This window comes from Hippopotamus amphibius, chromosome 5 (genome assembly GCF_030028045.1).
Source record: "Hippopotamus amphibius kiboko isolate mHipAmp2 chromosome 5, mHipAmp2.hap2, whole genome shotgun sequence".
Taxonomy (NCBI): Eukaryota; Metazoa; Chordata; class Mammalia; order Artiodactyla; family Hippopotamidae; genus Hippopotamus; species Hippopotamus amphibius.
This window is the reverse complement of record NC_080190.1, coordinates 80,464,901-80,478,418: the sequence shown is the minus strand read 5'-3', so window position 1 is coordinate 80,478,418 and position 13,518 is coordinate 80,464,901. Positions and strand designations below refer to the sequence as shown.

Below are 13,518 nucleotides of genomic sequence, written 5' to 3'. Positions count from 1 at the left end.
AATCCCTCCGGGGCGAGAATTAAAACCACGTGGGTTGGAATGTTAGCACAGCACTCGGTGCCCACAGGGACTCCGGGTGCCTAGGATCCCACTGTCAGCTCCGGGTTTCATGCAGGCCCCCATCTGCCCAGTGCTGGAAAAATCCTGGCCTTTCTACTTCTGTATTTCCCACCAATCACTTAAGGATAAAACCCATCTGTAAAATAAGATCCTACACTACTGAAAACAGTATAGGTCCAAATTGCACAGGAGAGCATTTTGCATCCCAGGGATCACATGGACCACGTGACCTTTGTGAGTACAGAGTTCAATAATATTGAGACAAGAATGAATCCCACCTGAGAGTGTGCACCTGTGATGAACCCACACGGCTACCTCCTCTGCAGCCAGCACACTGGGGCCCGGAGCCCTCCAGGGCCCTGCCTTTGCTCAGAGGGCCACGTGCGGGAACATCTAGAGAGAGACAGGGCAGAGGGGAGGCCAGACATTCCACCCGCTGGGACATCCTGTACCACAACACTCTCGGCAATTGTGCGGTTTATACAGTTGTACGTATAACACAGAGGGTCCCTTTCCAAACAGGAATGACGGTCTTCATGATGCCAGAAAAACTGCTCTATGATGCCACTGCTGGAATCGTAGAGTTTTAATTGAGGAAAGAAACAAAATTGATGCCCTTGTTGTCACAGTGAGGAAAACCCCAGCTCAGACGACCACTTCCGGCAGCAAGACTTGAGTAGGACCTTCTGAATACCTCTGCCAACTGCTGCTCCGTATCAAGGACTATCCTACCAAATTTATGTCATCCGACATATGTGTTTCCATCTCTCCCTCACTGGGAAGACGGTGATGAGGAACTGGTTTGGGCCACTGAAGTGTGTTTTGTTTGTTTGTTTGTTTGTTTTAATTTATTTATTTATTATTTTTGGGGGGGTACACCAAGTTCAATCATCTGTTTTTATACACATATCCCCGTATTCCCTCCCTCCCTCAACTCCCCCCCCACCCTCCCTCGAGTCCCCCCCACCCTCCCCCTCCCATTCCTCTAAGGCATCTTCCACCCTCGAGTTGAACTCCCTTTGTTATACAACAGCTTCCCACTGGCTATCTATTTTGAAGTGTGTTTTAAATCTGTAAATGGCTTTCTTAGCCAACAAACAATGTCATAAATGACAGAGGCCACTCTGATGGCATAATCGAACATTGTAAAATTGCCAGGGACAATGCAGTAACTTTATGGTTCTTCCTTATCTATCTGATTTGGGTCTAAAAGTAAGGAGCGTGGAGTTAAAGCCATACACCTTAGGAAAGTGGACATCATTGGTTTCCACGGTCTTATCTCACACGCAAAGATGACAGCCCTGCAGGAGGGGCACATGGACATTCACTTGGATTTATAATAACCACACCCAGTACGACAGGCTTTAGACAGACTTCAGCTGAATTTGAGTCAAGAGGATGACGGGAGACCTTTATTTGGAAGCTTTTATTTATCATCCACTGATTCTGAAACAAATTCCGAGGAGTCTTCTGTGACTTTCCTCCACCGGTTTTTCTCTTTTCCTTCCTCTCTTACTCCTCAAGGTGATGACAACAGGTCAGAGGCGGGTCTCCTGGGAGGGGCACAGGTTGTGCTAGTCCCCATTCGGCTCAAGCTGTGATTAGGGGTTTGGAAACGTCTCCTGGCATATTGGTAACAGTCATCATTTTTATGCCACCTCATTTCACATCTCTGGTAAAATGTGTCTGTAACAGTTATTTCCTAGTCTTTTTCGGTGGATCTCCATTCCAGCCAGTGAACTTACAGCTGACTGTCGCTGAATTCTACGGTGTGATGGTCCCAACACGACTATTAACTGGAAATAAAGAATCACGTTTCAAGGGGAAGAGAGGAAGAGCTGATCAGAGGAAAAATGACTCAGTTCAGAAGCATCATGAGCTACACAACATTCACCTCTCTGTTCCCATCAGAAAGGAAGTAGGTGAGCAGGAAATATTTGGACGGGCAAACCAGAGCTCTGCCTTGATAAGCCCTGCTGGAACACCATTGTATGTCTTTGTTTTTAAACTCAGTTGTACTTTGTTTACTTGTGTTTTAAGTTATCTAGTGGGGAAAAGTCTTTGCGTATATGCACACACATGTGCACACACACAAATTAAGTTGTAAATATGACCTGTTTTCATGTACGTGTTGGTGAAGGTCCAATGGGAAAACACGTAGGACGTACAGTCAGAGAGACGCAAAGTATTAACAAGAAAATGATCAGTCGTATGTGCCCAGAAGACCAAACCTCTCTCTTAGGAGAAAGGAAAAAATAACTTTCTTTGGACTGGGTGAAAGAGGTGGCAGGAACAGATGCCTCTCTGTTCTCTTCCGATCATTCCTGTGATAGGATGTTGAGGTGGAGCTTTCCGGTTGCTCCACAATTAGAAGAGAACGCTGAAGGACACCAGCCTAGATGCTCTCCACCCTCCGTCAGGAACCGTGGGGGAGGGGCCCACCTAGAGCTGTACATGCAGCACCCCCACAAACAACCAGCACCCTCGACACACTGGCAGTGTTGGTAACAGTGATCATTTTTATGCCACCTCACTTCACATCTCTGGTAAAACGTGTCTGTAACAGTGAGTTTCCAGTCTCTTTCGGTGGACCGGCTGGCCGCGTAGGAGGAATGCAGTCTTCACGAGAGATGCTTCCCGGCACCGGCCCCCAGCGCCACACGGGGGCAAAGGGGGCGTCAGCTCTCCCACCCAAACCAAACACAGGAAAAGCAAGTCCACTAGACTGCCTCCTCCAGCCTGGGGTGCCTCCCAAGAAAGGCTGACATCTGGTTCTCCCACATGAACCTCTAACGGCATCTGGTTCTCTCTGGAGCAAAGTCTGAGACCAGGAGCTGATTTGGGGGCTGGTTTTTGGAGAAGGGACTCCCGAGAGACTAGAGTGAAGGAGTGAGAAGGAGGGAACGTCAATAAATGGTGCGTTATGGAGCTGATCAATACGAAGGCAACTGGGTACCCACCGACTAGGAACCTTCTGGAAAAAAATGTGTGGCACACTCCTCGGAGCTGTGCCCCTGGAGGTGGTGAGGCTGAGGCGCTAGTCCACCAGCTCCCACCCCGGGGTTGGGGGCTGCCCTCAGGGGCATTACGTGCCCCCCTTGCTCACAAGCTGCAGAGGAAGCCCCGTGGCAGAGAGGCCTGTTGGCTGCAACGCCATCAGTGGGCACGAAAGCATCACAGCTGGAGAGGGAGTCAGGGGGAGGCCAAGGGGTTAGGACTCAGGGCACCAAGTTTCTGCTGCAGCCCCCACCCACACACCGACTTTGTGATGCACCACTGCCCATCGAGCAGGGATGAAGGAACTGGAGAGCCACAGCAGGGCAGAGGGCCTGGAACCGACCAACCCAAACGCCCACTGTTCAGTGTGGCAAAGATACGTGAGCTTCGGGACTTCCCAAGTGGCACAGTGGTTAAGAATCCACCCGCCAATGCAGGGGACACGGGTTCCATCCCTGGTTCGGGAAGATCCCACATGCTGAGGAGCAACTAAGCCCAAGAGTCACAACTACTGAGCCCGAGAGCCACAACTACTGAAGCCCACGCACCTAGAGCCCATGCTCCACAATAAGAGAAGCCACCACAATGAGAAGACCACGCACCACAAGGAAGAGTAACCCCCACTCAACACAACTAGAGAAAGCCCGCACGCAGCAGCAAAGACCCAACACAGCCAATAAATAAATAAATAAAATAAAAACAAATGAAAAGATACATGAGCGTCCCATGAATCAAGGGGACACAATAAAAGTGATCCTTACAACAAGGGCGCCCACTGGGCCAGGGGACCCAGAGAAAGAGGCTGGGTGACACGCGAAAAGCGGCGGTTGCCCCCGTGGGGTGGAGAGACTGTGTTCACGTCAGGATCAGGGAGGCGCTGCGGTGGCCTCTGGAGATGCCACATCTGAGTCCCACAAGGGAGAGGACGTGTCAGCACATGGTCACATGGACACCAGAGCCCCTGCTGGCCAAGGGGACAGCGATGGCCCACAAGGAGAGGATTACAAACACTGGACAGGGAAAGATTTGAATCGGACATACAATTGATGTTTCAAACTGGACCCACTGGATGGGCGTCAGTAACTGAAAATGCCCCAGACATCTGTATTATGTGCCCAGGATACCATAGAGAAATGGGAAAAATGTGTTCAACAGAGCACAGCAGAGCAGAGAATGGACAAACCATGATGCCTCTGTACCCCTCGCTGAGTAGAGACACCATGACAAAGGTCACAGTGAACCAGTTACATTACAGAGCAGTGCGGAACCAAAGACAGAGAGAGACAGATACCAAACCACTTGAGTACCAGCAATCTGCTTTAGAGGAGTCCAGTTAACCCCTGGGGGTGACAGCTAACACTCCCCAGGCTGCTGGAAGAACCTAAACAAATGGAGTGTGACTCAGAGTGGCAAGCTCAGAGAATTAAACAGTGCTTTTTAAAAGCTGAATTAAACAGGGGTTATTCTGAACAAAATGACAGCGAAAATTAAAAATGAAGTACCTGATGGTACTTGGGTGTTTACATTTCCTCAGATCTCATTCTAAACCAAATTTTCTTAACTTGAGAGCCAAAGGCGCCCTAGAGAGGGAATGAATGAGCTGAGAAGATGTGCGTGCACTTGTTCGTATGCAGGTGTCCGTATGTTTGTACATACGTGGTTTTGTGATGGAATAAATCTATAGCTTTTATTAGATCCTCTAGGAAACCCTTGATCCCAACAAGGTGAAGAAGCACTTATTTGTGTTCTTAATCAGTATTGAAAATTTGCCATGTCCATACAATTATTTTATTTCTACAGGAAAAGCACTATCATTGGAAAGCATTCTGTTTCCCCCCGGACTCAGAGAGCCCCTGGCGTGTGAGAAACCATCCCATCCAGGCTCCAGCTGCATGAGCTCGGGCCGGACACCACGTCCCCCTGGTGGCCACTGCGAGAACTGCAGGCAAAGCCCCTGGGTGGTCCAGGCAGTCCTGCTGATGACAAAGGTCACAGGCTGGATGGGCGGTCGGCACATTGAGAGCCAATTTTTAAGTTATTAATGACCATGTTTATGTTAACACATGGCAGAAAAGTGGAAGAAAGGAACTGATTTTGAGTCATTATTTTCTAATTGTGTTAATAACCAGACAGGTGGATTTGGCACAAGAAAAGCCAAGATAATGCTTAAATAACTGAAGTTTGGAAAACAGCAATCTAATTCAATCCCCTCCTTTTCTGATGAGGGGAGTGAAGTGTGGAGAAGGCAGGAAACTACGTCAGGTCACACAGAGTGGTTAGTGCAAGACACAGGACCAGACCCAGGCTTCCTGGAGCTCCAATCCAGGGTTCTTCAAGATACTGTGAACCCCCTCCTTACGGTGTGTCAAAAGAAAGGCTGAAGGAGCGTTTCCTCCAGGGCAACTGAACCACGTTCCAGTGAAGGGTTTTTCTCTCTCCCTCTCTATTCACATACATCTTGGTGAACCTACATGTAGATACACACACACACACACACACACACACACACACACATCACATTCATTCATTCAATGAATACTTATGGAATACTTATCATAGGTCAGCCACCGTTCTAGTCTCTAGGAATCAAAAAATAAATACAATACAGTCTTGTCCTTAAGGAGCTCACAGTCCGTCAGAGTAGACAGACATTCAAGGAAACTGATTAACTTAAGAGCCAAGGTAGAGGTGAGGTCATTCAAGGTGCTCCAGTAATTCAAGGGGAAGATGGTGTGACTGACAGGCAAGGCTTCACCAGGATGGTACCTGAGCTGAGTCGTGAAGAATGAGCAACAGTTAGGTGGCAACTACGAGGCATGGACAAGGTCACAGAATTTAGAAACATTCAGAGCATTTAGGTAACTTTTACATTTTCAGTGTGTGTTCAACTGCACGGGCTGGTGATAGCTACTGAATTTCTGGCTGCTGGAAATCTGGGCAAGAGCTGGATTAGAAAAGCTTTGAATGTCATGCTAAGTAGCACAGATCCTATCCCAAGAGCAATAAGGGCCATCGCATGTGACATGACGTTTCCCTCTGAGACATATAGGAAGATGCATGGGAGCAAATGATGCTGGGATCAGGAACACCAGCAAGGAGACCACTGCAAGAACCCAGATGGCAAATATTAAATCAGAACTGAAGCACTGACATGAGGGTGAGCAAGGGGAGTGGCAAGGCGGTAAAAGACCATGAAATCCACAGGACCTGGTGCCCATGAAACCGGGGAGCAGGGCCTGAAGGGAGGCGCCGAGACTGAACCAGAGTTCTTACCTGGTCACTGGGTAGATGGTGGCGTAAGTCACTGAGACTGGGGCTATAGGAGAAGGGCCTGATTGGTTAGAAAGAGAGTAAACTGAATAACTAGATAGTTTTTAAAGACAGTCGATTTAGTAAAGGCAAGAATAAAACAATAGTAAATTTTTAAGATAAAAAGATAGTACACTTAGTAAAGCTCAGAGAGTTGTTCAAAAGAAAGCTGAGTTGTAGGCTGGAATTCTAGAGAAAGACCAGGGGTAGGGATAGAAATTTCAGGGAAGTTAGGGACTTCCCTGGCGGTCCAGTGATTGAGGCTCTGCACTTCCAATACAGGAGGCACGGGTTCGATCCCTGGTCAGGGAATTAAGATCCCACCTGCCACAAGGTGTGGCCAAAATCATTTTTAAAAGAAAGATATTTGAGGGAAATTAGTACACTGATGGTACCTGAAGCACATCTGAGATCACCCAGAGAGAGTACACAGAGCGGGAGGAGACGATGGGCTAGAACAGAAGACAGGAGCATCGATACCAAGGAGTCAGGGAGAGAAGCAGGAGCTCTTCAGAGATGGAGAGGAATGGCCAGCACCGGGGCAAGACCAGGAAAGAGGGACTTGAGAAGGCCAAAGGGAGAGAGAGTTTCAGGGATGACTCTGATTGATCAAAAGTTCTAGACAGTGCAGCGACAATGAACAGATTAAGAATTTTTAAATGCCTCTTAAATTTAACAAGGAGACAATCACTGCCGACTTTGGTAGCGAGAGAGATAGAAATGTGATCCCAGTGGGTCATTAAGGGATTGGGAACTAAAAACACAGCATCCAGGTAACTCCTGTGAGCAAAGGAGACAGGGTTTCAACAACGTACGCCAGGGGTTTATATGGGCTTCATAAATGGTTACTAATATACTCTTCTGGGGGACATATCTGGTCGAGCGACATGAACTGCTACTGTGTGGGGCACAGTCAAATACGAGAAATGTCAGGGGGTGTAACCTGAGTGAGAAAGCAGGACATTGCCTTTATCTTAGTTCACCGTGTTCTGGGAGCCACTCAGGCGAGAACAGAACACAGCACCGCTCTCCAACCCCATCACGTGTAGCTGAAGAGACGACCGCTGGAGAGCAGGTGCCAGCTCGGGCTCAGGAGACAGCGTGGGAACTAGTTCCAAACCCGGTCTCAAGCCAGACGCCAGGTTCGTGCCCAGGCCCAGTACCCACCTGCGTGCACAAGTCCCTGAAGCCTTCCTGGGCCGAGTTTCCTCGTCTCTAAACACACATACGGATGTAGATGACAATGTAGCTCTCCATATAGATACATCTATCAATATACAAAATCTACTACTCCCTAGAATGGTCTTGAGGAGTCAGTGAATTACTTCCTGTCCCTCAAAAGAAGAATAGATAAGCAAAATGTGGTACATAATACAATGGAAAATGATTCAGCCTTCTAAAAGAAGGAAATTCTGACACATGCCACAACATAGACGAATCCTGGCTAAGTGAAATAGATCAGCCACTGAAGGATACATATAGTGATTCCATTTATGTGAGGTACCCAGACTAGTCAAATTCACAGAGACAGCCAGGGGCTGGGGGAGAGGAGACAAGGGAGTTAGTGGGGTTTTTTTACTGAAGTACAGTTGATTTACAATGCTGTGTTAGTTTCTGGTAACAGCAAAGTGATTCAGATACACATAAATACATATATATATATATATATATATATATATTCTTTTTCATATTCTTTCCATTATAGTTTATTACAGGATATTGAATATAGTTCCCTGTGCTACACAGTAGGACCTTGCTGTTTAGCTATTTTATATATAGTACCTTGCATCTGCTAATCCCAAACTCCTAATTTATGCCTCTCCCTACCTTTCCCCTTCAGTAACCATAAGTTTGTTTTCTATGTCTGTGAGTCTGCTTCTGTCTTGGAAATAAGATCATTTGTATCATATCTTAGATTCCACAAACAAGTGATATCATACGATATTTGTCTTTTTATGCCTTTTTCTGACTTACTTCACTTAGTATGATAATCTCTAGGTCCATCCATGTTGCTGCAAATGGCATTATTTCATTCTTTTTTATGGCTGAGTAATATTCCGTTGTATATATGTACCACATCTTCTTTATCCATTCCTCTGTCAATGGACACTTAGGTTGCTTCCATGTCTTGGCTATTGTAAATAGTGCTGCTATGAACATAGGGGTGCGTGTATCTTTCCAAATTAGAGTTTCCTCCAGATATATGCCCAAGAGTGGGACTGCAGGATCATACCATAGCTCTATTTTCAGTTTTTTAAGGAACCGCCATACTGTTTTTCACAATGGCTGCACCAATTTACATTCCCACCAACAGTGTAGCAGGGTAGGCAGTTAGTGTTTAATGCGGACAGAGTCTCAGTTTGGGAAGATGACAAAGTTCTGGAGCTGGATGGTGGTGATGGTTGCACGACAACGTGAATGTGCTTAATGCCACTGAACTGTGCACTTACAAATGGTTGGAATAGTAAATTTTATGTTATATATATTTTATCACAATGGAAATGAAGAAAAGTTGAGTTACTTCTTAAAGCACTTACACAAGTGTTTGTTAAATTAATAGAAGCACAACACATTGGCAGATGCTAAAAACGGCCCAAGACTGGAGTGGAGGACCAGAAATAACCCCAAAGATCAAAAGAGAGAAAGAATTAAGTAGAAAGTCAAGTTGGGAAGGGCCCATGTGAGAAAGGGACCGGAAACGAGGTGATACCTCAACGTCAGATGAAAAAAGAACAGAAATGGGAGGTGAGATTCCCCTGTTCTTTAAGAGAACCACGTAAAAGTTCACTCAGCAAACATTTATAAGGAAGCACCTACCAGGTACCCGGCACTCTTCTACGTGCTTCCTGCAAAACTGCAGGACAAGCACATAAGGAAAAAAACTGGCCTCACCATCAAGACGGGCTGTGGGGAGTCACCAAGATAAACTGGGTGTAAAATGAGGACTAGGCCTAACACTTGTGACTGTCAGAGCCAACGGGAAGTTGGAAATAAAGTGTAATCGCTGTGGCTGTGTTTATACCTAAGTAGAAGCAGACCTGCACTGTGATTAGGCTAATCGCATCCATCACTACCCCTTTCCTCTCAAGCCTTTACCAGGGAGAGAGGGCACCAGCAGACAGAGGAGAACAATGGTCCACAGACTTTTCCAACAGGCCAGTGCCTGGGACCCAGCCCCAGACAGCCTGACTTAGCTGGTCTAGGGAAGAAGCTGGACGTTTAAAAACTCTCCAGGTGATGCAAACATGCAGCCAGGATTGAGATCCACCGAATCAGAAAGAGCATCTGCTCTCCATCTAATCCCAGTCCCGGGAGACCCTTGGGTAGCAGAAACAGCGAAGATGCTCTGGAGGTAGAGTCAGGAAGAGGATGTGTTTTCATCCCTGCCTGTGATAGTCAAGGGACCCTCCTGCCACTTAGCAGAAGGGCTTCTTAGGGCGTGTGACCTGCACCTGTCCCTGCCTCTGGAAGGAGCCCCCACCTGCCCAACCAACAGAAGGGTGCTGCCCAGGAAAATGCAGCGGAGGGTCTCCCAGGCTCTTTGCCACTCGGGAGCGGGGAGAGGGAAGAGGGCCGCTGGGGAGAGTACTTACCGCTGGGCCGCCCGGCGCAGGGTGGCCTGGGCCTGTGCCCCCAGGTGGCCCAGGAGGCCGCTAAGGGCCGGCTGCCGCGAAGGGAGCTGGAAGTGCAGGCCACTTCTCTCTTTCTCCAGGGCTTCTAATCTTTGTTGGATCATCTCAGCTGGAAACCCAAAATGATGAGAGAGGAATAAAGCATCGTGAAACTCAAAATAGACAAGCCAGTGTCCCTGGGCTCCACCCCCAGCCAACTGTCACCTCAATGACATAATACAAAGGTCACCTGTTTCTAGGTCAGCGCTTTCATCTCTCGGTTTACACTTTTAAGAATCTTCTTTTTATTGAAAATACAGCCCCCTTAGCTTTTATTCTTCTAACTATCAGAGGTTATCGTCTATGTATTTACATGTCAATCATCATTATGGCCACACACAGGAAGATACTTCATACTAATTATGTTTAAAACCATGATGATCATTTGGTAGAAAACCTGTCAATTCTGATGAGTTCTGTATAACCAGTTGAAAAATATCAGTGCCCAAAGGTTGATTTTTGAGAATGTTTCCTTAGAAACTGCCCACCAAGAGAGAACCAGTTGGGCTTCCCTGGTGGCACAGTGGTTGGGAGGCCACCTGCCAATGCAGAGGACACAGGTTTGAGCCCTGATCCAGGAAGATTCCACATGCCAGGGAGCAACTAAGCCCGTGTGCCACAACTACTGAGCCCATGTGCCTAGAGCCCGTGCTCCACAATAAGAGAGGCCACCATAATGAGAAGCCAGACACTGCAATGAAGAGTAGCCCCCACTAACCACAAATAAAGAAAGCCCATGCGCAGCAACAAAGACCCAATGCAGCCAATAAGTAAAGATAAATAACAAATAAATAAATAAACAAATATTTTTTTAAAAGAGAGAACCAGTCACAATTAAGTCACAGAAGTGATGTTCAAACTCTGTCATGCTACAGATGACCAGAGACCCACTTCTGTTTAAAGTAGGGCTCCTATTATTTTTTCAATGAACTTAAGTCTACTAAGAGAAGGTATAAATACAGTCACTGTAAAGCAATTTTTCTTTAAAAAAGATAAACTGCAGAAACTGGAATCTCCTCAACTGAGAACTTATCTTCATAATCAAACATCTTTTTTTTTGGGGGGGGGGTACACCAAGTTCAATCATCTGTTTTTATACACATATCCCCATATTCCCTCCCTCCCGTGACTCCCCCCACCTCGAGTCCCCCCCACCCTCCCCGCCCCAGTCCTCTAAGGCATCTTCCATCCTCCAGTTGGACTCCCTTTGTTATACAACAACTTCCCACTGGCTATCTATTTTACAGTTGGTACTATATATATGTCTGTGCTACTCTCTCGCTTCATCTCAGTTTCCCCTTCACCCCCCGCCCCCTCCCATACCTCGAGTTCTCCAGTCCATTCTCTGTATCTGCGTCCTTGTTCTTGTCACTGAGTTCATCAGTACCATTTTTAGATTCCATATATGTGAGTTAGCATACAATATTTGTCCTTCTCTTTCTGACTTACTTCACTCTGTATGACAGATTGTAGTTCTAACCACCTCATTACATATAGCTCCATCTCATCCCTTTTTAGAGCTGAGTAATATTCCATTGTGTATATATGCCACATCTTCTTTATCCATTCATTTGTTGATGGGCATTTAGGTTGCTTCCATGTCCTGGCTATTGTAAAGAGTGCTGCAATAAACATTATGGTACAAGTTTCTTTTGGGATTATGGTTTTCTTTGGGTATATGCCCAGGAGTGGGATTACTGGATCATATGGTAGTTCTATTTGTAGTTTTTTAAGGAACCTCCAAATTGTTTTCCATAGTGGCTGTACCAACTTACAGTCCCACCAACAGTGCAGGAGAGTTCCCTTTTCTCCACACCCTCTCCAACATTTGTGGTTTCCAGATTTTGTGATGATGGCCATTCTGATCGGTGTGAGGTGATACCTCATTGTGGCTTTGACTTGCATTTCTCTGATGATTAGTGATGTTGAGCATCTTTTCATGTGTGTGTTGGCCATCTGTATGTCTTCTTTGGAGAAATGTCTATTTAGGTCTTCTGCCCATTTGTGGATTGGGTTATTCGTTTTTTTGGTATGAAGCTGCATGAGCTGCTTGTATATTTTAGAGATTAATCCTTTGTCCGTTGTTTCATAGGCAATTATTTTTTCCCATTCTGAGGGTTGCCTTTTAGTCTTGTTTATGGTTTCTTGCGCTGTGCAAAAGCTTTTAAGTTTCATGAGGTCCCATTTGTTTATTCTTGACTTTATTTCCATTACCCTAGGAGGTGGGTCAAAAAGGATCTTGCTTTGATGGATGTCATAGAGTGTTCTGCCTATGTTTTCCTCTAGGAGTTTGATAGTGTCTGGCCTTACATGTAGGTCTTTAATCCACTTGGAGTTTATTTTTGTGTATGGTGTTAGGAAGTGTTCTAATTTCATTCTTTTACATGTTGCTGTCCAATTTTCCCAGCACCACTTACTGAAGAGGCTGTCTTTTTTCCATTGTATACTCGTGCCTCCTTTGTCAAAGATAAGGTGCCCATATGTGTTTGGGCTTACTTCTGAGTTCTCTATTCTATTCCATTGATCTTCCTTTCTATTATTGTGCCAATACCATACTGTCTTGATCACTATGGCCTTGTAGTATAGTTTGAAGTCAGGAAGCCTGATTCCACCAACTTCATTTTTCCTTCTCAAGACATAATCAAACATCTTAAGAACTGGAAAGTTTCCCATAAAGCTATTTTTGCAGAAATGTAAGGACTGGGTTTAAAAATACATCCATCATTGTTTCTAGATTTTTCAGTGATGTCCATTCTGACCAGTGTGAGGTGATACCTCATTGTGGCTTTGACTTGCATTTCTCTGATGATTAGTGATGTTGAGCATCTTTTCATGTGTTTGTTGGCCATCTGTATGTCTTCTTTGGAGAAATGTCTATTTAGGTCTTCCACCCATTTGTGGATTGGGTTATTTGCTTTTTTGGTATTAAGCTGCATGAGCTGCTTATATATTTTAGAGATTAATCCTTTGTCCGTTGCTTCGTCGGCAAGCATTTTCTCCCATTCTGAGAGTTGTTTTCTTGTCTTGTTTATGGTTTCTTGCGCTGTGTAAAAGCTTTTGTCTCATTAGGTCTCATTTGTTTATTCCTGATTTTATTTCCATTACCCTAGGAGGTGGGTCAAAAAGGATCTTGCTTTGATGGATGTCATAGAGTGTTCTGCCTATGTTTTCCTCTAGGAGTTTTATAGTGTCTGGCCTTACATGTAGGTCTTTAATCCATTTGGAGTTTATTTTTGTGTATGGTGTTAGGAAGTGTTCTAATTTCATTCTTTCACATGTAGCTGTCCAATTTTCCCAGCACCACTTATTGAAGAGGCTGTTTTTTTTCCATTGTATATTCTTGTCTCCTTTGTCAAAGATAAGGTGCCCATATGTATGTGGGTTTACCTCTGGGTTCTCTATTCTGTTCCATTGATCTACCTTTCTATTTTTGTGCCAATACCATACTGTCTTGATCACTGTAGCCTCGTAGTATAGCTTG

General features: G+C 45.6%; 1 protein-coding gene across 1 annotated transcript in view; it reads right to left on the bottom strand.

Annotated features, from left to right (window-relative positions):
• DISC1 (DISC1 scaffold protein) overlaps nucleotides 1-13,518 on the bottom strand; it is a 348,040-nt gene that overhangs the window by 232,215 nt on the left and 102,307 nt on the right. The window contains exon 4 of the mRNA XM_057736515.1: nucleotides 9,960-10,107. Coding sequence (XP_057592498.1) covers nucleotides 9,960-10,107 — 148 coding nt within the window. The remainder of the gene's footprint in view (nucleotides 1-9,959; nucleotides 10,108-13,518) is intronic.